This window comes from Dermochelys coriacea, chromosome 2 (genome assembly GCF_009764565.3).
Source record: "Dermochelys coriacea isolate rDerCor1 chromosome 2, rDerCor1.pri.v4, whole genome shotgun sequence".
Lineage (NCBI taxonomy): Eukaryota > Metazoa > Chordata > Testudines > Dermochelyidae > Dermochelys > Dermochelys coriacea.
Genome location: NC_050069.1, coordinates 62,806,132 through 62,833,542, shown reverse-complemented (window position 1 = coordinate 62,833,542; position 27,411 = coordinate 62,806,132). Strand labels below are relative to the sequence as shown.

General features: G+C 42.0%; 1 protein-coding gene across 1 annotated transcript; it reads left to right on the top strand.

The window, feature by feature from the left end:
* The first annotated feature begins 2,591 nt into the window (after nucleotides 1-2,591).
* On the top strand, nucleotides 2,592-26,170 carry VXN (vexin). Its single transcript, XM_038391492.2, has 6 exons — nucleotides 2,592-2,849; nucleotides 8,918-8,973; nucleotides 14,827-14,974; nucleotides 17,858-17,919; nucleotides 19,196-19,284; nucleotides 22,088-26,170. The coding sequence occupies exons 1-6, from the start codon at nucleotides 2,783-2,785 to the stop codon at nucleotides 22,272-22,274; spliced, it is 609 nt and encodes a 202-aa protein (XP_038247420.1). The 5' UTR covers nucleotides 2,592-2,782; the 3' UTR covers nucleotides 22,275-26,170.
* Nucleotides 26,171-27,411: the final 1,241 nt, after the last annotated feature.

Genomic DNA, 27,411 nt, shown 5'->3' with positions numbered 1-27,411 from the left:
AGTTACGGACCGGACCCTCATTATGCTAGGTGCTGTTCACACACACAGAACAAAATGATGATCTCTGCCCCACGGAGCTTACTAGTCTTGTTTTTTAAAAATCATAGTTACAAATATCCTTCCTAAGGTCCCAGTGTCTGGTTACCAATAGGAAGAATAGCATTTATTTTAACATTTTGAGAAGAATCAGTATTCTGCATCTGGACCTAAAAACCACCCAGAGTGACCTAGTCTAGTGGGTAGTCATACAGAGTCCTATGACATTGTTCTACCAACAGATGTCTAATGTTCATGTAATAAGTGTGGGCAGTTTTTTCCTGACATTTAATTTACTGTGGTTCTTTTCATTTAAGGACCTTAAAGCAGCTGACAAACATCAGTCAAGCTTTGCAATATCCTTGTGGCGTAGGTCATATCCTACCTAGTTTATAGCTAGAAAAACTGAGGCACAGAGAGGTGGTTTGCCCAAGATCAGCAAGACTTAGGAGTAGAATCTGTAAACCCTGACTACCATTCTTCAGCTCTGGAGGCCACATTAGACCCTGGGTGTACTTAATGCTTGGTCCTCTTTTTATGGGAGTGGAGGAAAATGAAGCAGAAGGCTCATTTTCTGAACTGGGTGAAATCGATCCCTATGCAGAGATCCAGCACAAGGCCTATGTACTTGTTAAAGCTCACTTGTACTCTATTGTGTGATATTAGGTGGTGCATAGACCTTGTGCTGGTTTTCCGCACAGGGGTAACTGTTATCCACTGTGTACAAAGTCTCTTGTAGGACTGGATGTTCAGAGCTGCCTGCTCAAGACCCAGGCTATAAAGCCTTATGCCAACATGTAACCAGCTTTTTGTTCTTAAATTTGACATTTTGTTTCCACCTCCAAGCCCAGGGGAAAATAGTGAAATGTCAATCATTGGTTTTATTTTAAAATACAACAAAAGCCAAATTACATCTGTAATTTAAAAAACAATCAAACCAAACAAACTAAATCTCAAGTATATTTCCAAATTAGAAAAACATTTAATGGCTAAAACTTGGAAGCATCTCCTCTCCTAGGCCTCCTAAAATCTGCAGGTTAAAAAAAGGCTAAATTTGTTCTTGCTTTCCATTTTTGTCTACAGTTCAGTGTTGGGCTTGCTTATTTTTCTATCCTTTTTAAAAGCTTTAAATCCCCACTGCATAACCTCCTCCACGGCTGAAAGGATGGTGCGCTGATCTTTTGATTGGTGGGTAATGAATTTGGTTTGATTGCTTGACACAAGAAATAGAAAGATAAAAAATTCCATTTGTGGCCATGAAATTCCCCATCTGTTGAGTGTGTCCCTGTTCGAAGAGAGCCAGGCAGAGACAGATGAACACGCCAGCCGAGCCTGATGTTAATGACATCAGTCATACAAGCAGAACATGTGGCTCAATAAATCAAAAACTAATTGAACTTTTGGTTGATTATATTGCCATCCCACTGATCATTTTAAACACTCCAGCATTTTCTGTAACAATGGATTGCCTAATAGCTTTGCTTCCCTGAAACAGCAGGAAACTGCCGTGGAAGGTAACAAGTGATGCCAGCTTGTTCTTCGTCCTCTTATGAAACCCCTAAAGCTGAAACAGTTCATGGTCCAGGATTATAACTGGTTAAATATTGCGGGGGGTTTAAGGAAAAAAAATTGCATTAAAATGACAGTGACAGCCAGTATTTCTCTAGCACCTGTCATCTAGGGATGTCAATAATGGATGTTAGACTAGGTGGGCGAGGTAATATATTTTATTGGACCAATTCTGTTGGTGAGAGAGAGAAGTTTGCAAGCTTAGGAAGAGCTCCGCATACAATAATGGATGTTAACAATTCTAGCGGAGGGCTAGCTTAAGTTCTGCGTCAATTACATTTGCATGCTGGTAGTGAATGTGCCTCCCAATGGACTGGTATAATAGTAGCACAGTAATTAGGGGTAACTATTACACGAGTTATGTGAGTGCTCTAGTAAATCTATCCAAGGCATTTCTAATACACCCATCACATGTAGTATCTAGGGCCAAAATTTTCAACTATAGGTGCCTAAATCTGAATTTACACACCCAAAAATTTTTCAGAGCTGTTGAAGAGCCACTACTTCTTTCAATTTCAATGCGGGCTCAGCACCTTTGCAAATTAGACATTTATTAAGGTGCCTAAATATGGATTTAGGTTCCCAACTTTTGGCACCCATGTTTGAAAATTTTGGCCAAGATACCAAGGATCTAGCCACTATCGTCTGTACATATGCAGTTATAGAAACTTTGAAGTACAACATACTTTTCTTACTACATGTGTCAACTACTGGATTCTCATTATATGGAGAGACTTAAAAATGTAAAAATATATAAACATTAAACCTAAGAAAAATCATAAAAAGAATGCCTAGCAGTAGCTTTGCAAAGAGCAGATATCCAATTTGATAATTCACCAGCTGTACAAAACAGCCCCAACTTGCTTACGTTACTAACCACTTTTATTCCTGAGACTTTGGCAAACTGTATAGGAGGAAGGGCACAAAAAAAAAATGTGGCAAAGGCTTAAGTAACAGCTAAATTAAATCTTTGCGTTAATAGAATTCATAGAAAGACAGATGGTAGTAGAAAATGTTGCAATTAAGAATATGGAATGAGATGAGATCACAGCATCAGTCTGTCTTTTGTAGACCTGGACAATGATCACAGAGCCAGATTGGATTAGTGAAACCTATTTACCAGAAGTTCAGAGCAGTTGCATGAAGCCGATAGGCAGTCAGAAGAGAGAGGTGAAAAATGCACCAGATTTACAGCTGCAGCGATGAAAATTTAGAAGTTTTCACCACTGTGATTTCATCCAAATGTGAGTACATGTTTAAAGCAGAGTAACAGACATTGCTGTTGTTTATCTAGAATGTTTTACCAGTAGAGAAATCCTTTCAAGTGATAAACTCATTTCTTTGTTCTACTGTATTGTACTTGCACTTCTGTGTTCTCTAGTTGCTCTGAAACTAATAAATGCAGATGCCTGGACAATGTCGACGTGAAATATTTCCACAGGAAAAAAATGTGAGATGAATGTTCTTGATGCCATGTGATTTTATTTATATTCTGAATAGGTGATCAATAAGGCATAGCTCAAAACAGTAGGGCTGATTTATGACATAGAAAATAACAATGTAATTCCATGAAGAATTATTCACTCACCGGAACTGGCTATATATTGAGCAAGTGTCTGCTGGATTAATAAAGGGAACATTTCCAGAATCATGTCCTAGGAATAAATGTGTATTAACATGAATTACATCTGGTGATTTGAAGAATAAATACCAGACAAAACACAGTATCCATTTGATTGAACAACATAGTTTAAACTCAGTAACTGCTTATACCAAAAAAAGCCAGATAAAAGCATGAAAACCTATTTTTGGGGTGGGGAGGGGGGACAGATCTAATCTGCACTTGCAAGCTGTAAACGTAGGCACTCTGCTGCTTATTTCCACAACATGAATAGATGCACTGATGTGGCCAGCATTGTAACTGTTTTCATCTGTTAAATTCTGTGAATCATTCACATAAACATCCTTTTAGCAGGCAAATTACAGAAGCATGTTTCTTCTAGAATTTATATCCCCCGTCAAGAAAAATATGTCCACAATCGTCTCTCTGCCATTTTCACTGCTGTCATTGTATTCCTGTGCAAGTAGGTCACTAATGTCTAGCTTCATGATTCAATCATACTTCAATGGCTATTCAAGTAGCTGTATGTTTGCCAGTGCTGTGACTTCCCTTTCATGCAGTTCCTTTCCTCTGCTCATGTAGGCTGATTGCTGCTTACATTGGCAGAACACATGCAATGATTTGGCCAGTGGTTCACAAATAAGCTGAAATGTGCAAGGTTATCATCATTACACATGTTTATCAGGCACTCACCATGGAGTATCTGGGCATCAGCAACATAATTCAAATAACAAAATATTTCCCCAAATTAGAGAAAATATGGAAACTCAACACTACCCTGCATTGTTCAGTAAAACATTAAATAGGTTAACTGCCCTGAGAGACATGGGTAATTTTTCTATCAATTAAACTTTTCTACATCCATCTTTAATTAAATGTTTTGTTTGTAAGGCATCAGTGAATTTAGTCATCACTTACCCAGGGAAATCTAGTCTTGTTTTTCTTGTTTCTAGGCGTGTGGGGTTTTTTGTTTGTTCATTCATTGGACACCTCTGGGCTCAAAAATGAGTCATAGCTAATTTATATCATTTATGGAAAATCCCCTCCACTCTGTTCAGTTGATTTTGTTCCCCCTCTTGCACTGTTTTCAAATATAAACCTCACCAGGCAAAAGCTTGTAGGGATGCCTGTGAATTCCTTCCCACTTCATGAACTTGGCGAAACTGGAGCCATAACCGGTTAATGGCACGTGTATTATTTTAATTGATGCTTAGACAGCCCCCTCCCGCAGCTGAGCACTGTGTCACATTTTATACTTACCTGTAACTATTTCTTACCTGGGGTACATTCTCAGTGTAGTGAGTCAAGTGAGCAAGCACCATGTGTTATAGTGAGGCAGTATTATCTAGAGTTTAGAGCATGGACCTGGAAGTCAGGGTCCTGTCTTTGCTACTGTCTTGCTGTATAACCATGGAAACATAATACAGGCCAAAATTTTTGAACTTGGGTTGCTAAAGTTAGACACCTAAATCCATATTAAGACATCTAAATAGTGGCCTGATTTTCTGTGGCAGCTGCAGGTCCTCTGCACCTCTAAAATTAAGCCACTTACTTATTTAAGTGCCAAAATATGAGTCTAGGTGCCCAACATTAGGCACTCAAGTTTGAAAGCTTTGATCATAACTTCACTATGCCTCAGTATCCCTCTCTGTAAACTCTGCATGGTCAGACACATTCATCTCTGCAAAGCCCTTTCAGACTATTGGATGAAAAACTCTGTGTAAGAGCAAAGTATTATTAATGGGAGAGAAGCGTCCAATATTAACGATACCTCATAGTAGTATAGAGAGAGCCAGAATCGTAGCATTAAATGATTCATTAGTCAAATTATAATACTTAGAGTTAGCACATCTTCAAAGCTCCTTACAAATGTTAATTTGTGTTGGTAATCCCTGAATTTGAATGATCCCAAGAACTCAAAGCAAAACTCAACTGGAGATTAAGAGTTACACCTGATTTTGCAACAAACCATGCAAAACTGCAGGCTTCATTTGGTTTTGACCAGAGTTTAAGCCTGAACAGAAACCTTGGCCCCCAAACCTCCTCAAACTACAGCAAAGCAGATTTAGATTAAAGTTTAGGAAAAACTTCCTAACTGTAAAAGCAGTAGGACAATGGAACTGACTGCCTAGGGAGGTTGTGGAAGCTCCTTCATTGGAGGTTTTCAAAAGGAGGCTGGATCACCGTCTGTTTTAGACAACTTAGACACAACAAATTCTGCATCTTGACAGGGAGTTAGACTCGCTGAATCTTGCAGGCTCGTATAACCCTATGACTCCCCCAGTCTCAAAGTTTGGATCTGGATTAAGATCTGGATCTGAACTTTGCAGCTGCAACCTGCCACCTGTCTCTGTAATGGGCCTGAACCAGAACACCAAATCTTGCACGTCTGAATGATGTAGAAATGATTAATTATTCCTAATTCCTGCACAGCACTCAAATGTGTGCTAGGCACTTTACAGCACAAGGAGTAAGACCGGGGCCAAACCTGCCCCAGGGAATTTACAATCTAGCTTTAAAGATACAAAGAAAGGCAACAAGTAACGAGAAGGGGATGGGGAGAGGAAACACAAGACCACACAGTTATTCAGCTTAAATATACTGTTGTGCTGGAGGGTGTTGGTGGCTACCAGCAAGCAAGTCGTTGATCTATGGGCAAGCAAAGCCCTAATTGAAGCAGATGGGTATGCTAGCTGCCTTCCATTCTGCCTAAATGGAAGAAGCAATTGAGCTCCTTTATGCACTAATGTAGCTGAAAGTATAGAAGCCACTACCCGCAGCACTGGCCACATGGAATTCCTGAGTGCAAACTAACTCAGGGAGAATAAGAGGGGTTTCTCTGGGAATGGATGGCAAAAACACAAGGGCATTGACTGGATTGCATGTTTGTGTGTCAGTGGCAGAAGCAAGCAGCAGTGAGAGAAGCATGGGGTAGCATGGCTCCGAGAGGAAGCCAAGAAAGAGAGGGTTTTTTGGACCGAGTGCTGGCCTAACAGGCAGGCTTAGAATTGTGAGCAAGGACTCTGCCTGCTGTTCCTTGTTTCCACTGTGTTCAGGGAAACAGGACTTGTCTATGTTTTTTGCAAATAAAAGGGATTGCACCAAAGAAATCGCTCTCGTACTATCAATTTTCTCTCCGAACAGAAACAATACAGCTAGACTCAGAATAGTGGTTAGCCGCTCAAGCCAAAGGGGCAATAATGTATATATCTTCATGGCTTAATAAAAAGTCATTAATATTGTGATGGGATCCCTGGGGTACAACCTGGAACGGAGGTACCGCCTGGGCTGTCTTTCACAATGCTTTGCTAGTGACAAGCAGCAAACCCCGCCGGGAGCTGTTATCACTCAGCACAACAGCAGGTGGAGACCCACACCCAACTAGATTGCATGAAAACACCCAAACCCTCTCATGAATCACAAGCAGCAAGTCATCAACCAATTCTCCCCAGCTCCCTGACTTTTCACCCCTGAGCTGTACCATTCTGCCCTGGTCAGAAGCCTAACCAGTGTAAGTTTATAACCCAGCCCATCCCTCCTTCAATGTGGAGAGGACACACACAAGCCTTTGTAACTGAGCTGAGAATTCCCTAGCACTTCAAGCAAAATACACTGTTTTAGGTAAATATAAAATAGGTTTATTAACTATAGAAAGATAGATTTTAAGTGGTAGTCATAAAAGCACAGAGATGTTACCAAAGAAAATAAAAATAAGTGCACAATCTAAATCTTAAACCTTATTACACTAGGCAGTATTTAGATCAAGCAATGTTCTCACCCCCCGGATGTTACCATCCTTAATGCACAGACTTCCCCCTGAAGCCTGGGCCAGTCTCCTCTGATGATCTTTGTCTTCTTGGCATCCCGGTTGTGTCCAGCATAGGTGCAGAAAGAGAAAGGCTAAGACATGATGCTACTGTCCCTTGTTTTATATCCTTGGCCCATGTTCCTGGCAGACACTAGCCCAGGCACATCCTGGTGGGCTTTGTGAGTCACAGCGATCAAGCAGTTCCCATTGTGTGGTGCTTGGATAGTTGAGTCAGCCAGTTGATTAATGGGTGGTCAACACCCATCTGGGCAGGGAGCCTTTGCATGCCACTATCAAACTTATAACATATTTCAGTAACAACCATACAGCACAATCTCATAACTTTATACACACTAATGACAGACATATTTGGACAGAACAGTGGGTTTCTGCAGATCATGACTTTTCATATGATACCTTACATGGCATGCTTTGTACAAAATATCACAACCATATATGAATGATGAATATGGGGGTTACAAGGCGTCATTCTGAGATACAATGCGTCACAAATATGTTCCATCAGCACAGCTAGATTACCTGGCTCTGAAGTCCACCATTCAAACCTACCTCTCATCTCCATATAAAACTATAAACTGGCCTATGTTTACTTGAGTCTGGGCCTAGGCCCTCTCCAAAAATGTCTTTAGCTTGGGCTGTGTCAGTTGGGTAATGAAACCAGGTGAAGTTTAAAAGGAACTATTCACACAGCTCTAATGAATGAGAACTTCACAATATGGCAGCTACACAGTGATCCTAAAATCTGAGAGGGATTTTTTTTCAGGCAATGTCCCCTCTTGTTTTTATTTCCCAATTAGAAGAAAGCAAGAGGTTGTGTTTCCTCTGCAGAGGTTACTTGAATTGAAGGTCTTCCCCTTGGTGGCATTTGATGCAAGTAAAAGCACTGTAGATTTTGAGAGCCACATTACCCCCCATTTCCTCCTTGAAGGAAATCAGCTTCATTTGGAGACTTTGTTAGAAGCTCCATGTACTACTACAGAGCCTTTGCATCTGCTTCCTAAATTTCATGAGTAAAAGGAATGTGCACAAACTATTTTCAAGTGCATATTTCACCTAACATCACTGCTACAGCCTTGCCAATCCCAATTTAAAAAAATCATGACATTGGCTTAAAAATAGTTACATGAGATATTACTAATGCCACCTTTTGAGTTCTTTTTATTTATCTTCTAGTTTTTGAGTCTTTTGGGTGCATTGTGGCCACATTTTTTCCAGCTTCTCTCCTGAATTACAAAAGCTAGAAATTTACATTTTTTTAAAGGAAAGCCAAGAATCTCATGTAATTACATGATGTTTCAAGACAATCACAAATATTGTGAGTGGTGCTGCCAGCAACAGCCGTCAAAACACAATTCCAATGTTGCCAGCTATGCCTAATACTACATGGTTCTTTCAGTGGAACAAGAAACTTATCCTAGCACTGCACACTATTGTAGGCAGAGTGAAGATGTAACCCACACACCTCCTGGGTGTGGTATTCTGTCCCATCTAGTGGCTCTGAGACCACTTGGAGAGAGAGAATAATGAGTCTGCTCTCCAGCTTTCACTAAGAGCATGAACAGAAGGCTTGTAGCTTATGCACTAAGCTCCAGAGGCCCCAGGTTTGATCCTGCCCGCCAACGTCCGGGATCTGTTGGTGTTACAAAGACACAGCCTCAGAGCTGGTAATGACATTTCAAATAAATTGTGCTTGCATTTTTGATGATCTCATAACAAATTACACCAACCTGAGATTTTTCAGTTTCTATTGCTAATCAACAAAATCCTAAATTTATAATATACATCCATGTCTGAAGCTGTCGTCTCTGGTGTCAGCCACTATTACACTCTGATGTGACGTGTTTCTTTCCTTCTCTTTGCAGCATGTAGTCCAGCTAGAAGAAAAGCCAAAAGCACGCAACACATCCGAACAAAGAGAGTAAGAAAAATATCCATTTTTTTGTATTCAAGTTGACTTAACTTCTCCTTGAAAATCTCATAAATGGGAAAGCAGACCTTTCCGGGTCAGGGCATGGGGAGCATAAAACTGAAATGGTGTCTGGAGCTGGGGAAAACTTTTAGAAAGTTTCTGGAAAATTGCAGGTATTTAGAAAAAGGTTTTTTGAACTCTTCAATAAGATTTGTTTTTCAAGCAAAATTATTCAAAATTAATTTAAAACATTATAACAAAATAAATGACTTAATATCTTGTCAGAAAATGATTGTCTGAAGGAGCTGGGAGGGTAGTTCACCTCAGGAACCAGCCTGTGACTCCCTCTGAGATTCACAGTCTGGTACTTCCCCCTTGATCCAGGGTGATGCAATCTGTGCCAGCCCTTTTTGCTAGCACAGCTTGTTTTTCCCTCTGTGCCAGTTCTGGACCATTAGCTTGTGCACTGAGAGCATTGGCTTGTGCATTGGGGGTTGGAGCCACGGCTGTGCCCACTCCCCCATTCCTGATTACCTCACTCCTCGCCCAGCTGCTAAAGAGAGCAACAGTCTGACAGCAGTTGATCCCCCCCCCCCACACACACACACACAAAAGCTCCAGCAATCCGGATAGCCCATGCAAGGAAGTAGTGGGGTTCCTTATACCTTTTGACTCCCTTGTGTGGGCGTGAAGGAGAGCTAACAAGTGAACCCAAAGAAGTCTGAGCAGTTAGTTATTAAACTTTTTAACTTTTCAAAAGCTTGAATAGTGAGCTTGTGTAGATGCGTGATCCTGCCCTCATCCTCACTTCTCCTTTCCCTCCTACTGTTTATTACACTCATTTGTTGTAGTTTTCCCTTAATTAGCCTGTAAGTTCTTCACGGCAGGGACTGTGTCTACTTATGTGTCTGTACAGCTCCTGTGGGCCCCAATCCTGAGCGCATCTTCTCTTCACTGCTGCAGTGGAAATAACACAAGTGTTAGACTTAGCCCCTGTGAAAGGCCATTTGGCAGGCTCGGATACTCTGGCTCAGCTATTTGGGCCTGTCTTTCTTGTCTTAGAGCCCCCTTTTCCCTCCCTTGCCCTGCCAAAATCCATCTAACCAGGTCATAGTGCCCTCCAAGACCCTTTATTGTGTTTCTTTCTTGCTCTTTCTTTGACAGTTCTGCCTTATCTTTCTCTCATTCTACCTAGACCCCTCTTTATCAGCTTTGAGACTTTGTCTGGAAGGTATTTGTGCTTGCCACAGACCTGTTTCTTCTACATAGAAATCTCTCACCACCATCTTCCATTGTCACAGACATTCTTCTCCAGTTCCCCGGCTGCTCCCTCCCTTCTGGATTATTCTCTCATTCTGTGCTCCAGAGTCAGCAGGCTCCACTCTCTACTTCAGGAATCCTCCCTACTTCTGCTGTGTCGCATACCTATCAATGGACTGAAAACACCATCACACTGCATTCCTTCCAATCCCAGTACCTATTCTTGGTTGTTCAGTCAGCCCATTGCATCCATAGTTCTTAATGGGAAGGTCTTAAATGGAACATGAACCTCAAAAAGCTCAGTCCCAGCAGAAAGTTTACACGCAAGGTGTTTGAGTGAGTAAAAACATTCTCAAACATTCATTCCTACAATCCTAAATCATAATTTAAAATGGCTAGAAAAATGGAATTTCAACTCCATGGGAAATTCAGAGATTTCAAAATTTGATTTTGTCCTAAATCAGGACAAAAACGTTGAAATCTCAGAATTTTTCAGGAAACAAAATATTGTGACATACTGCATTTGGACTTCACCATTTCATTTGAACTTCATTGTTTTGACTAATATACAATATAAAAGTTGAAATGCTAAAGTCAAAACAAAATACATCTAAATTAGTTTAAACCTGATTAAAGTGAAATGTTTAAGTAGTCACCTGTTGAAATTTTTGACAAAATCAAGACATTCCTGCAAAACATTTTGATTTTACCAAATCAGCATTTTCTGACAGAAAACTTTAAACCAGCTCTAGTCATAATCCTGTTCTGCTATTTTTATCCTTTGGCGTGGTCATTGTAATCTCATTATACCTTTATCGCTACGCTAGTAGGCAGTAGCTTCTGCAACATTGAATTTGAGCTGCACGTGGCCTGTCTTGTCACTTTTTAAAAGAAATCTTGTACATATTCATAGTTTCATTTTCTTCCTCTCCTAGAGAATAATCCTCTTGACTGTCCTCTTTTGTCAGTGCTGATGATCCCATGTTTACAATCAGCACACCATAGCACAAGGATAGTCTATGCACTGAAAATCAGGACATAAACTGGGCTTTCAAAAAGAACTAACTAACCACACAAACCTGGGAGTTGTTGATTTCCATGCTTCAGTTAAGTGCAGCTGACTGCAGCTAATGTGTAATCATCCAATAGCATTGTACGTGCTGGAAAATACGAGTCTTTGAAGATACTGTGCTGGTCAACTTTTTCTTCCATACAAAGAAAAGGAGTGGTTATATTTTTTTCATTTGTACGTCTGCCTATGTTAGCATTGTAGCTCTGCCTGGGTGGCGTGAGGTTTTCTACCCTGGTAATCTCAGTGGATGCACAAATTTAATCCCAGACAAGAGCAAAAATAGCAAGCAATCTGGAAACCTGCCAGGTTCTTTCATAGCAGCAGCACTGGAGCATGCCAGTGTTGTATTAAGTGATTTATACATTTAAGTGACTGACCTTGTGAGGTAACCTCAGTCACTTTAAAATTAATCCTTTCCAAGAGGGTAATCATGGAAATTAACAAAAAGACTCATGATTTAAAAATTCAAATGTTCCCTCAATATGCTCATTTTTGACCTTCCTACATTTTCACTATAGGACACCCCTCCTCTGTTCCTCCCATTCTCCCTTCTTCCACCCCCAAAATGTTGACTGGAATTATCTTGACTGAATATCGAAAAATAGTCTTGATTGAAACTGACATTTGATTACATGGCAAAAAAAGTGGCAAATATTGCTGTACACTCTAGCACTTCCACTACTAAAATTAGTGCCTAATCTGCCAAGTGACAAGAACGTAGCTCATAAAATATGGCATTTTTCTATTGACTGCATAATTCTTTAGAGGCTAAGCTACAAAATCACAATCAAAGTCATGTAATTAATTGCTTCACTTTTGTTTGTTTGCTTGGATCTTTGGAATGGGAATGCTGTTTGTTCATTCCAAGAGTGTTTGTGTGTGTTGTTGCTATAGCCCGCACATTATTGTGCGGCACGCCTCAATCCTATCTTGCCCATTTTTTCATACTGGTTCCAAGCTCATTTTAACACCGACACTATGAGACAGCACCACTATGTACTGCCTCACTGCTTTTAAACCATAACTACCAGTGGTTGAACTCAGGAACAGAAGTCAGTGAAAACTGGCCTCTGAATTCAGGAGCATGGGAACAGGGTAACTCAGTAAAGCATAGTAAAAACAGTAATCAAATATTTAGAGACAAGCTTAGTAATGATGCTTGATGTGGATGGTTCTGCCAATAATTGGCAATTCACCTGAATAACTTCAAAACCCACATGGCTTTTGATTTACTGTTACATTTAGCAAAGAAAAGTGATTTCAAAATAATCTATGTGATTTACCCAACATGTTCCCGATGACCTAAACAAGTGTCAAATCTTGTTTAGATCTAAACTGGGCTGCAACAGGTTTGGTTTCCGGGCCTACCTACGTCTTGACTTCTTATAGTAACACATTGGGTAGTCCCAGTCATGATGAAATTATGCATTAGGAGATAAGGAACTGTGAAAATGTACTGCTATTAGTTAGATGTAGCAAACAAATGTATGTGTATGTGGGAATGTTCAGTAGAGGGTTATGCTGTTACATTTGAGTTAGTGTAACAGAAATGTTATAATTTATTGCTATGGTTCCTCATGCCTGAAGGCTTCTTGTCCCTAATATAACTAGAAATCTTAAAAAAACATAGGTAACAGGGCTAAATAAATACATCCTACGATTAGCACAGAGTTGAAAACAAACCACTCACCCATGTACACATGGAAGCCTGAAATTTACAAGGCACAGGTGTACCGCAGGGCCTACACAAAGCTTTCCTTAAGTCAGTGAGGCTCTGTGCAGATGCAGCAATCCACCTGCATGTCATAAATTGCATATATCAGAACCTATCACATACTCTTTCTTGCCCTCACAACTAGCATCATACTTATCAAAGACACCCTCTCGAGGCCAACATCAAAGCAAAGGAACTAAAGTTCCTCCAGTCTGACAAAAGGGTGTGACATCCTCTGTCATACATTGAGGGGGAGAGCAATCCACTCCCTACCCTGTCCCCAGTGCCAGGAAGAAAAGTTGGGCTTTGCAGAGTGCCCTAAAATTAATACATCTGGCCTCTAGCAGAGCAAGGAGGAAAGCAAAATCATAGTTGAGGGTCTGAATGGAGAATGTCCTGCCAGCAGCAGCTTCATCCAATTGATAATGGTGCAGTCTGAGTGTCTCTGCTGACCAAATTATGGCAGTGTGTGATGGGCCTCCAATAACCAGGTTCCAAACCATCCTGGGTTATGTTACAGCTTGGATTGCATGCACCTTAGTCACAGCTGATGCAGATCCTCAAGAGTGTGGATAATGTGCTCCTATCATCAAACTCCACTTAATATGTGGGCACCACATTTGGGAGTTTGCAGAGTGTGAGTAGCTGCTACAGGGGGACTGGGAGATTGCAGTAGCTACAGGAGAGCCAGTAGTGACTGCTTGAGCAGCAGCAAGAGGCCTACAGCTATTGGCATCCTTGGAATCAGGGCTTAAATACAGCTGGAGCTGTCCGGAAGAGGCTGGTAAATATTTTCAAATGCCTGAGGGAAGCCGAGTACCAGTTTCAGGGGCTCTGCAGGGCCTTGTAGGGGAACCCCGGAACCCCAACCTCCAGCACATCCCATGGGGCTGAAGCCCGGAACCCAGGCACCCCCACGGGATTGAAGCCCCAAACCCTGGAGTGCCCCACGGAGCTGAGGCTCTGAGCACCAGCACCACAGCTGAAGCATGAAGCCCCAAATGTGGGATGGGGGGGAAATCCGGGAAATAATCTATGAGAATTTTTAAACCCTCCCTGTTCCTTTGCCCGCTGATGCCTTTCTTCTTGCATTCTCTCCTGGTCTTCTGAGAGAGGAAAGCAGAGCTGAGATTGCGAAGGTCCCCCTCATGCTACCATTCTGCCTCACATAGGCAGCACGGCCATCCCAGAGAGAACCTAAGGTGCAGGGGCCAGTGGTGCAATGGCTAATGTGCCTGACTATGGCTTGGGAGAGTGCAGGCTTGTGGTGTGTGCCTTCACCCCTCTTGTTGCAGCCTCGCTTTTGAGCTCCCCTTTGACCTCTTGCAAGCAAAAGCAAGCTCATTGTGCTCTTCAATGGGCCACTAAAGCAAGCAGCCACATGCACACCCCTGCAGTCTGTGGAGAGGATGCTTCCACCACCAAGACAAACCGGGAAGAAGACTGCCCCAGGTACAAGACTATGGAGAATTATATCCATAGTGTTTCAAGTTTGGCATCCAAAAATCAATGTTTTCAAAATCGGTTGTCACTTTTTAAATGTTCACTTTAGCCCTTGAGATAAATACAGGAAGATGCACATACATATTGCAACTGCAAAGAGAATGCAGGTCATTTTCCAACATGTTTATCATTCCTCATACTCAAACTTCAAAATCAAAATATTCCCCTTTCATTTATGGGGAAACAGGTTGAAGGACTAAATGCAACAGAACCAATGATAGAGATTCCAATGTAATGACTTTAATGACTTACGTTCATACATAGCTCCAATGAAGGATGTTTGTAATTGGATAGTTTTGTCTCTTTCCTGTAGTTGGTAGCAGTGTCTGATTATCAGCCCTACAGGACAGAGGATTTGCTTCCAAGCCAAGGTGATCTCACCCAAGTCCTATACAAAGATGCGGTGCAGAACTTTGACCACTTGCAGAATGAACAGGAAGGATTCTGTCCTGCCAAGCACAGTAAGTCCTCGGCTTTGACCTCATTACTCTGCCATCTCTGTGCTGATTGCTCAGAACATCATTTGATGTTGCAGCCTTCTAGTTTCATGAAGTTTTCATTAAAATGGGTACCTCAAAAAAATTCAGTGCCAAAAAATGAAAAATTCTGCAAAATTCTGCATATTTATTTGTCAAAATAACACAATGTAAACATGCCAGTTTGTATTATTTTGGTAATTTATTTCAAAATACATATCAATAGCTATGTCTATAACAATAGAGACAACAAAAAAGATTCAGAAAATGGTTTTTGACAAATAGATTCCTTACTAGGCATATTAATAGAGAACTCAGAGTAATAATTAATTTAAGCTACAATACAGAAATGTATTTCCTGCACCAATCTAGAGCACTGCAAAGGCTTCGGGGAGTCAGGGATAACGGAGGAGCATGTGTCCTTGCACCCCCACTCACCCACCAATCCTCCACCCATCCTCACATGTCCCTACACCTCCTTCCCCCATCTCCATGTGGCCCTACACCCCCACTCTGGTACCTCTCCCACCAACCCCTTATGGCTCTGCTCCCCCACTCCGCCTCGCCCACTCAGCCTCCACCCATCTGTCCCGCCAGCTAGCCCTTCTGAACCCCATACTGTGACCACCTAGCAGCCCCATCTGACCCACACTGTCCATCTCCCCATATCCTGTGCCTCCTGACCTGGCCCTATGGCCAGAGTGCTGTGAAGAAGGCAGCCTCTTCTCTTCCCAGCACAGTTGGTGCTGGCCCATGAACAGCTGTTCTCTGTTCTGGTGCCACAATGGCCCCTGGTGGGTGAAAGGCATAACCACAGTACCTTTCTCGCAGAATGTATGTTCTGCAGAAAAAAAAATCTGCACGGCACATGAATTCTGTGCATGTGCAGTGGCACAGAATTCCTCCAGAAGTACAAAACAGGTCAGCTGTTTCTGAGAACCAGGCAAGGGAAAAAATACATTTTTTTGCCCATGTTAAAAAAATGTGTGCAGCTCTTTTTTTTGTACAGCTGTAAGTACCCTTATGCTTTATAGCAGTCATGAAACTTGGCAGGGAGGTGGCCTTTGTGTCATGAATGTGCCTTTAGCCTGCCCATGACAATCCACCCAAATCTGGCCAAGTTCTAAGCCTTTGAAAAAAAACACAGTTCACACATGATCAGTAGAGACTTCCTAGATTTCACTGAGCCTGCTCAAGCCTGACAGGGGTGCACATGCACTGTGACCATCCCCACAGTGACTAAGCATGCTCCAGCCCAGATCTACTGGGGCTCAGAAGGACTTTCCCTGTAACAGGTGCTTCAGGCCTAGATGAGGCCAAACACTCAAACTGATAGCAGGGAGCCTTTCTCTCCTGTAGTTTCAGTGAGCCTCAGTTTGAAGGAGGCGGCATCTGATTTGAATGAAGACGACACAAAAGCTGGGCCAGTAAGGAGGGAAAGGAGTAGATTCGATCAAGGAGTCTGGGGAGACTGGGACTAGAGATAGAGAGAAACTGACTGGTATTGGCTGGGCAAGGAGACTAGGAGCTGGAGAGGGAGTGGGGAGGGGAGGCAGGAACTAGGAGCCAATTATGGGGAAAGGGAAGGCTGGGACTGGTTGGGCAAGGACACTGGAACTGGGAGCCACCGAGGCAAATGATGGGGAACTGAGAGCCAGTTGGTTGGGAGTTTGGAAACACAGACAGGATGAGTAGCTCAAGAGGAGATCAACTGTGACTGACTGGGCAAGGAGAATCGGACTAGGAACCAATGAAGGATGAAAGGGGGGAATGAGACAGATCTGACAAGGAGCTGGAGTGTGGGGAAAGAATTGGGAGTGGCTGGGCAAAGAAACGGACTAGGAGCCAGAGACACAGATTAGATGTGGAGTCTGAGGAGTGAGACTAGGATTGGGGGACAGTGGGGGCGAGGGTGAGGGAGAAATCAAACAAGGAGCCAGGAGAGGGGTACTAGGATTGGCAGGCAAGGAAAGTGGGACTGGGATGAGAAGCTTGAGGAATGGAAACTGGGACTGGGTAGGTGAGGGGAATGAGGCTGGAGCCAGGGATGGGAAAAAAGGCAGGACTAGGAGAGGGGCAGGTTGGAGGGTATGGAGCAAACCGGGACAAGCTTGTGGGAAATGGGCAGAAGTGTCTGTGTCCACCAAAACACACTCCCCTCCAGAGCCTGGAATGGAACTCAAGATTCCTGAGTCTCACCATTCTTCTGCTATCAACAAATATCTGCACTCTCATACCCCCCTAGATCTGGTCCACATAGAGGATGACAAGCTACTATTGCTATCAGTTGTGCCATAGCTCAAATGGAGGAGATCCAACCCTGCTGATGCACCACATGGGGGTCAATATGATGCCATATGATGGAATCTCTGTTTTTACTATTTGCTTTAAAAAATTAAATCTAGGAAAATACACACAAAAAAACAATGTTAAAAGAACATTATTAAGGTAGCAAAGTGAAGCTCTCAAAAGCATGGAAATGCCTGAATTGAGGGAGGTAGGGGGAGATACTCTTTGCAGCTTCCTTTTTTGCCCCCACACAAGGCCATACACAATGAAGCATGGAGTAAGGACCTGAAGGCTTGGTCCATTGTTAATAGCTGAAGTTACTATTTCAAAAGCCAAAGAATGGGAGATTGAGTGATCTTGCCCTACCGCATTGCAAGTCTACTTTAAAAATTCCAAGTTCTCTCATTCCTGTATAACAAAAGGTAGTCAGCCCTTTTGTGATATAGATCTTTGCAATTGGCCATAGTCAAATCTAATAGGACTGTAACTCTAATTACTGGATCTTTCCACATAATTTTTTAATTACATAAAGTCCAGGGCAATAATTACCAATAATAGCATCTTAATTATGCATTGCAGTGGGAATTTCTGAACAAGAGTCATCAAAATCCTGTGATAATCAGTCGGATGGAAAATCTTCTGTAAGTAAAATTCAGTAAGACCAGCTACCTGAATGTGATGTGCTTTAACTAGTAGATGAAATTCAATGTTGATAGTGCAAACTAATGCACACTGGAAAAAATAATCCTAACTAGATATATCATGGGTTCTAAAATGCCTGTTACAACCAGAGAAAGTGATCTTGGAGTCACTATAGATAGCTCTCTGAAAAACTTTTGCTCAAAGTGCAGCAGCCGTCAAAGAGGCTAAGACTATGTTAGTAACTATTAGGAAAGGGATAAAAAATAAGACAGAAAATATGATAATTGCACTGTATTCATGGTGTGGACATACCATGGATTCATACTATGTCCAGTTCTGATTGCGCTATCTCAAAAAGGATATAGTGGAACTGGAAAAGGTTCAGAGGAGGGAAACAAAGAGGATCAACTTCCATATGAGGAGAGACTAAAAAAAGATTAGAGCTGTTCATCTTAGAAAAGAGATGAGTAAAGGGAGATGTAGTAGAGATCTATAAAATCATGAATGGTGTGAAAAAAGTGAATAGAGAATTTACTCTTTCGCCCAATACAAAATTCACATCACCTACCTGCATTTAATCTGATCAAATTGGACTAGATTCGCAAAAGCAATTTCTGACATTTATTAATGATTGCTTCTTGGAACAACCCTAGAAAACACAAGAAGGAAGGTCTAGTCTTCTCAATTTAATCCTATGTGACACATATAAATTGGTTCAAGAAAAGTGGAGCCACTAAGTAATAATGACCACAGTGAATTAAGTCCAACATCCTCAGGAAAACTAGCCATTCTAGTTGTAGCCTGAAGTAGCGGTAGTAATAATATCTTGCTCTTATCTAGCCCTTTTCATCAGTAGGTCTCCAGGTGCTTCACAAAGGAGGTCAGGATCATTATCCCCACTTTACAGACACAGTCAGGGCCCAATATGGAGTTGCACCCACTAATAGAAGGTGAGTAGTTGCCCCTCAGTACTGAAGAAATGATTTACCAAAAAAGCAGTGAAATCTACTGGGTTTTTTAGGTGTCAGTCTCACAACCCTTGTTCACAAGAGTGATCCTTGCTCAAAAGAGCACCTCCATTGAAGTGACTATTCACATTAGTAAGGATTACTTTGTGGTTAAGGGTTCAGTGATCAGGCCCTTAATTTGCACTCCCTTTCAGCAATGTATGGTATTTTTAAAAATCTTTCCCCTTAAGTCCCCAAGTAACCTGCAGTCCCCCTATTCATTAAAGAAATGTGTAAAAGTTTCTTAATGACCTTTTTTCTTCCCTAGCAACCTTCGGCATTCGCAGTCACCCATATCACAGTGAAACGGGCTGCAGCCACGGAGCCAGCTACACAGGATAGTGCTTCTGCAGAAGAGTAAGTCCCCTTTCAATACATCCACCCACTCCTAGTGAAGTTCTGCCTGGGGCTTCAAGGCTCTGTCTGTAAGGAAAAACAGCAGGTGGCCCAGACTGTAGGTCATCAATTAACACACACATACAAAAACTCAGTTTCAAATTACCCATGATTGGAGTAATAAACCTCAATGGTCTATAGTAGATGAGTAATTAATTTACAAAATTTTTGCCTAAGGTGTTATTTTCTTGATTATGCACTATTAACCTAGGCATTTTAGATCTTAAGGCTATTTCAAATGTTGGACATATGTCAATTTAATTTCTGTTGCTTAATCAGAAAAAAGTTAGTGATGTCTGAGTAATTATTTATAAACATCTAACTAGTGTGTCATGGTGAGTCCAATTTACTCAAGCCAAGGTCTCCCTTAGAAAGTAAAAGGAATAGCCAGGGTCATTATGTGTAGATACTGGGCCAAGTTCTGCTCTTGATTACATCCTTCAGACCCCTTGATTACATGCGTTCAGACTGAAGTCATCTGCAGAATTTAACCCAAAGCACTGAGGCACTATAAAGTGCACTTATATTTCTAAACAGATAATTATATTAAATAGAAAATGGCTCCTATGGGCCAATTGGACACCTCATGTAAATTAATCTGTCAATTGAGTTACACCAGAGATTAATGCAGATAAATGCATTGGTCTCTGGAGGCACTAACAACCAGCCCATATTTATTCTGATCATTATTTAGACATGTCATAGCACTTTACACTCAAATTATAAATCTGGGCCTGCTCCTCAGATGTATCTCCACTGAAATAGATGGACCTACACCAGTTGACGTCAGCAGAGGATCTGGCCTATAGTCCCTGCTGCAGGATGTCACAAACGCTACTGGACCTAGTGCTTACCTGCTTACGACCAGACTTAGGAGTTGTCTACACTGGAGCTGGAGATGTGAATTCTAGCTTGAATAGGCATACCTGTGCTAGCTCTGCTGAAGCTAGTGTGCTAAAAATAGAAATGAAGCCACGGTGGCACTGGAGGTGGGAGGTTAGCTGTCCTGAGTATGTACCTACAGTCTTGGATAGGATCTTACTCAGGGCAGTTAGCCCCTTCCATCACACACATTGCTATGACTACTCTTTATTTTTAGCAAGCTAGTTTGATCAGAACTAGCGTGTGTATGTCTACTCGAGTGGGAAATTACATTTCCAGCTCCAGTGTAGGCATACCCATAGTTAAGGCTAAGATTTTGTCATGGTTATTTTTAGTAAAAGTCACGGACAGGTCACGGACAATAAACAAAAATTCACGAAAGCAGTGACCTGTCTGTGACTTTTGCTGCTGCATGGCTTCCCATGCCACTGTGGTGTGTGGAAGCTGTGGGTTCCCCCCTCCACCCAGGATGGCTGGGAGCTGCAGGGTGACCATATTTCCCAAAGAGAAAACGGAACAACCCAGCTGCTCACCTGAGGCGTTCCCCTTCCCCTGCGCAAGGCTGTCGCCCATGGCTGGAACCCCAAGGGCCCCCTCAGGAGTCTGTTACCTATCGCTGGAACCTTGTAGGGGGTCCCCTGTCACTGGAACCCTGCCAGGGCCCCACTGGCTGCCAGCTCCAGAGTTCTGCAGCCTCTGGGGCTGAAACAGAGAACGTCATAGAGGTTTCTAAAAGAAAAGGAGTACTTGTGGCACCTTAGAGACTAACAAATTTATTAGAGCATAAGCTTTTGTGAGCTACAGCTCACTTCATCGGATGCATTACGAAAGCTTATGCTCTAATAAATTTGTTAGTCTCTAAGGTGCCACAAGTACTCCTTTTCTTTTTGCGAATACAGACTAACACGGCTACTACTCTGAAACCTGTCATAGAGGTCTCTGGAAGTCATGGATTTTGTGATTTCCATGACCTCCGTGACAAACATAGCCTTACCCATAGTCCATTGGCTTTAATGGGGAGTAGTAAACACTATACCATTTAGTGTTTTCAGGATTGGGCCGTAATGTAGGATGTGATCCTGCAACCCCAACTCTCAAATGAATATTCAAACAAGGAAGTGATAGAATTGAAGTAATTGGACTAGATTGGGGGGTAAAGGCCCCATCAGACATTAGCCTATCAAGAACTTGCTTATGGGTCAGGTGCAGAGCACAGCCCCTGCTCCCTGGATACTTCCACCTTGCAAATAAATGGATGAGGAGGAGGCAGAGAGGGGAAGAGAATGGGCAGAGCCTTGGCTGGGCCATTCTTCTCGCTGATTTGAACAGAAGGCCAGGCATGAGAGGAAAATAAACGGCACTCTTTCCAGAGCTACAGTCACTTCTCCTGGAGCAAGAGGGGAGAAAAGAAATTGTGGGGCAAACCAGTCACGTGCTGGCCCTTAGCCGGGGCTGTGTCTAGGCTCAGTCTAGCCCATTGGGACTGCTGTCATGAGCAGGGAGGTTTGTGGACTCAAGCCTCTAGACATGACAACAATGAGGTCAAAGAGGAGTCAAAAGAAGATGTGAGGTTTGCACAAAATACAGTCCAGCTGTCACTCTGTTTTGCAGTGTTAGTTTCACTATTTGAATTGTATTTATATTTAATCCATATTTTGCTCACTTGGCACAGAGGGTCAGTATTGGAGAGAGTCAAAAGAATGGGAGGCTGGAAGAGGGATCTACTTATAACAAATTTAATTACATCCCGGTTTAAGCAGCTCTTTTCCTTATGTTAAAGCAAGGTTATTTCAGCTTGTTTAGTTAGTCATTGAAAATGTGAATGAACCTGGCAAAGGGCCACAAGAGAGAAACATTCTGTGTGTCCTGCTTTGTTCTCTAGCCATAGAAGGTACTCGAGGAAGAACACTGAGCATGACTTAACCCTCACCCCAGAAGCAGACGCCTCTTTACCTTTGACTGGCAACAACTTGTGCGGGACACCTGGCATCCTGAGAAAAATGTGGATGAAGCACAAGAAGAAATCAGAATATCTGGGGTCAACAAACAGTGCCTTTGAGGCTGACTGACAAGCCTCAGCTTTGCTATTGCAGGATGAATATTCCTTTAGCAAGAGCAGAATGCTTTAGGATTTCCCTAGGGATGAATGTAACTCTGTTGATGAACATCGGAGCGCATACCATTATCTTTGCTATTCAGGGCATTTGCCTATCCTGAATAGACGGAAGGATAATGGAGAAAAAAAGGTGAACATGAGCTAATTCAAAAGCCATATTTTATTGGAATATTTCTGATACCAGTACAGTTGTAACAGATTCCACCTTTGATTTGCTAATGCTAAAAGCTACTGTTGACTCATTCACCATTGTACCTGTTCTATCCTAATTAACTTAGATTCACAAAGTCAAAAGCTTACAACAAGCTTTGTATATTCCTATGAGACCTCAGATCAACTGTGCCATTAAAGCCAAGTCCGGCTGTTCATTTTGTACCACTGCCACAACTGAATTCAGGCCCACCCCAATGTCATTTTCTCTGAGGTACAGGAGTTAAAAACCAAACCTTAAATCACGAACACTTTGCTGATGGACATGCCCCAATACATTTTTATTCACTTTTGATGTTTATGAGACAGGAGTAAACAAAGGGAGGGTGAGATAGAACTGAGGCTATTTAAGCACTTAACTCTCATTGATTTCAATGGGAGTTAGGTACCTACAAATATCTTTGAGGCTCTGGGCCTGAGTGACTTCCAGGTGCACATTTACTGAAACTATGATCCATGACAAATGATCAGTCTATTAAAATTTCCTGTCCAGATCAAACTGTACCAACAACGGAACATCAGATGCAGACACTTTATTCTGAAGAACCTGCTCAAGTGCTAGGTATAACTGTAATATGTAACTTGTGCTACAGAAAATTTCACCATGTGCATGAGATGCTAGGAGGCAAGACAGGATGTATAGATTGTACAACTGGACGACTCACTAAAGTAGGTTTGCTCTCAAGAGGCCTGATCCTATAAGCCAGTGTTTCTCACCCTTTTTGATACTAGGGACCGGCTTCCTGCCTTTCTAAACTGCATCAATGAGATCGCAGGAACCAGCACCAGTCCACGTACCACTTGTTGGAAACACTGCTATTAGCTAATGACTTTAATTGGATTGCTCAAATGGAGGAAAATTGCTGACTATGCATTTCTCTCAGTTTAGGAGCTACCGACCTCGTTTCCTTTTCTCTTTTCCAGAGGAAAATATGAAAAAATTGAAAGAATGACAAATCCTGGGCCCAATCTTGCAGCCCTAAATCACATTAATATTCCTATTGGTTATTGCAGGATCAGGTCCTTCATTTGCCAGAATGAAGGGATTTAAATGTGTCCCAGTGCAGGACTCCAACATGAATTTGTCTGACACGCACCACCCTTTGAACAAAATGAACACCTACAAGAATGAGCTTTTGCATCTCAATCTTAATGCTCTAAAACTTACTTTTAAATAAAAAGTTGTACGAGTGTATTTATAACTCTACACTTTAAAGAACATTTCTACAAACATCTCTTCTGAGGCAAGATCAAGGCAGCCTAGAGTCTCAGAGTCAGAAAGTGATAAAAAGATGATGTCGAATGCCAGCAATATGTGATCAGACTATTCCTAATAAAGGAAATGTGACAGCTGAAAAGACAGAGACACATCCCCATTTGCATTTGTTAGAGGAAAAATGTCCTCAGTTTTTTAAATCTTTGAATGACTCCTACAGCCAGAGGCTAAAATAAGGTGGTGCAGGGGACTGTGCAACTCCCCTTCTCTGCCTTGAGCTAGCATTTCTTCCCCACCCCACCGCACCCTACCCCACTCCTCGGCTAATGTGGTAAGAGTTCCCCATTCTTTTTAGGGCCATCCAACCTAGAGGGTACCAATATACAGGTCAAGTTACTAAACCATCAGCAAATGGGTCAAATCCATCACAACTATTAAGAAGATTGTGTGAGAGACATGAAGCAGCTTGAAAGTGCTTGTTAAAAATAGTCTATCAAGGTGTTTCCTTTTCAGCAGATAGACAGATCCCTCTCCAGAATCTTATATCAAGCTTTAACAGTGAGAAACTAGACCTTCATAATGTACCTCTGCTATCCAGTGCACCTGGCCTTCGTCACAGCTGCGTCCTTTAGAAAGAGGTGCAGAATTGCTCTAGAAAACTTTGAAAATCATTGTTTAGAAACAATTCAGCCTAATATGTCATCATATTTCCTGCATTTCTCTTTGCTTTTTCTTTCTTACTAAAGGCAAAATGCTGTCTGGTCCAGGATCCACACATGGACTCAGTCCAGAAGAATGGATCCCCCACATGGGAAAGAAGCAGATTTCTCTGCATGCTCCATGTCAGATGTGAAGAGTGCTTGTAGCCATGCCTCAAAAGGTCCAGACTCTTCCCATGTTTTCTGCTGAAATAGGATAGTAGCCAGGTGTTAAAGGGATGGGTTGCCAGTCAGTGCAATGGGAGAAGGCATCTGATGCTGAATGAAGGGAGATGTCTCCAGTGCTATGTCTGTGGCTGAACATTGCTGCTGAGCAACTTATTCACAGAAAGACCTACAGCAGTTTATGCTATAGAATTTCTGTAAACCAGAGAGGACCGTCCTCGCTGGAGTATTGTAGCAGTGGCCCTAGCCTCTGAGCCATACCCTTAATGCCTGTACTTGGGGTAGTGCGGGAGTTATATCATGGGCCATGGCTGTGGAGGAGCAGAGCTATTGCCAATAGCTCAGAAAAGCTGAGTGCAGTCTCTCCTCCATATCTTTCATACAGCAGGGGATGCCATTAGCACTTAGGCTTAAGGAGATTTATTTAAAACAAGTTTTATTCTGCAAAGGCACGTCCACTCTATAAAGCATCTAGTACACTGGGAGTGCTGCACACCTAAACTGTAATACTCCCGGAGCATTATAACCCACCTGAAGTCAAAATCCTCTGTGACAACACTTGGTTGCAGTCTAAAAGAAAGATCAGGATGGTTTCTGCTAAGGAAGAGAAAACAGGAGCAAATTAATATTTAAACATGATTATACTCTTCTAGAGACTGATCAGATGATCACCCTCCAATCCTGTTGACCTCAGTGGGAGTTGAGAGGGCTCAGCACCTTGCAGGATCAAGCCATTAAAATGCAAATACCCTGAGAAATAAAAGACGATGAAGAGAAACAACAATAACTTATTCTGGAAACAGAACTATTGCCACTAGAACTGTTTCCCAAGTTTTTCCACAAGGCACCAGCAGCTCTGCAATGATTTCCCCATCACGCCACTTCCCACAATGACCTAAGCTGTGCACATGGAAGCACCTTTATAGGCCGCACTCCAGCAAATATACACATGCTTAATTGTATTCACTGAACTCAACAAGACCACTCGGCTGCATAAAGTTAAGCACGTGCGTATGTATTTGCAGGATCTATGTCTATGAGCTCCCTTTTTTTGGTCTAGTCTCTTTAGATTGATCCAAACATAACAACAAAAAACATCTCACTAGTAACGATAGCCTAACAGTACGTGGGGAAATAGAGAGGACTAATGCTTGTGATGCTTGCATATCTGGTAATCTGATCCATATAGTTCCATCAAGTTAGCCTCTAGGCCAAAGCATCAAACATGTATCTATTGAAAGGTCTATTTTTTAGCTTTTGTTTCTGTTAAATAATAGCTTTAAACAGTATGTGAAGAGGGGGATGGGGGAGAAGAGATAATACATGCTCTACCTAACAATCACTGTATCTGAAATGTTCTCTTTTCATTTGTAACTGCAATCTGTGTGACAGTGGGAGACTGACAAACAGTCTAAATTATTTAATTTGTACTCCAAAAGGTACTGTGGTGATTCTTGTATTGTAGCAAGTATCTATTTTATTGATTGAAATAAAGTATGTCCTCTTCATACAAAATAAAGCAAATAGGTAGCAAATGGCAGCATGTGGGTCTTGATTATTTTAAAAAAATTGGACACCTTTCATGGAAAATATAGGCAATTCTTTTGGTACCTTAGATCAGGGGTTCTCAAACTGTGAGTCAGAACCCCGAAGTGGGTCGTGACCCCATTTTAATCGTGTCACCAAGGCTGGTGTTGGCTCTAGGTCCCAGCAAGTCTGAAGCCCAAGCCCCACTGCCCAGGGGTAAGGTTACATGCCCCCCATCCATGGCAGAAGCTCTTGGGCTTCAGCTTTGCCCCTCCCCGCCTAGGGTAGTGGTCTTCAGTCCCCCCTCCTGGGGTCATGTAGTTAATTTTGTTGTCAGAAGGAGGTCACAGTGCAATGAAGTTTGAGAACTGCTGCTTTAGATGCATTAGCAGCTAACAAATTTGTATTTCCTTTGTAGGGAAAAGGCTGGGTTTGATGGTGTAGCCCCCATGTACTTGAACAATGGCATTGTTAGTAATAAAAATAATAATTCTGTTCTTAGCGATCGCTGGATGAAGTGTGCTAAGTGCTTTATAAAAATTAATTAATCTAGCCTCATAATGCCCTTGTGAGATAAGTATTATCCTCTCCATTCAATAGATGAGGAAAACCAAGGCAAAGATTTCCAAGTGTCCCACAAAGACTGTGGCAGAGAATAGAACACCTGGTTCTGTGACTTAACTTTAATAAAGCATAACAAGCTGTGCTGAACCACAAAACAATCTGTGGCCGCAATCCTACAGTCAGATCCACCGGCATGGATATCTTATGGAGACGGGGGTCCCATGCTAATGGCTTTGACTGCAGGACTGGTGCTTTAGGATGTAACAGAGAGAATGAAAATCTCTGTTTTTTGACATCATCTCGCAACTTGGACTTTCTGAGTAAATTCAGCATGACTTACCCCATCTTTCAGACTAGCTCCCTTTATCCCAGACAGCTTCAGTTAAAACTTGTTTTCATTAGCAATGCTTCAAAGATTTGCAGAGCCTTAGGACAATATGGGCAGTGTCTACATTTAGAAAGACTTAGCTGGAATTTTCTTTGAATGAATCATTCAGGTCAAAGGTTTCAATTTTTCCAGGACATTTGGCTTTTGCTAAGAATTCAGTCGACTACATACATTTTCAGTTTCCTAACAATACCAGCATGTGTGCTGCACAACATATGCATTTCCAATACACGTTACAGATGGACAATATACAGAATAAAGGTTTAAACTCCCAAATACATCTGCTTTGGTGCACTAATAC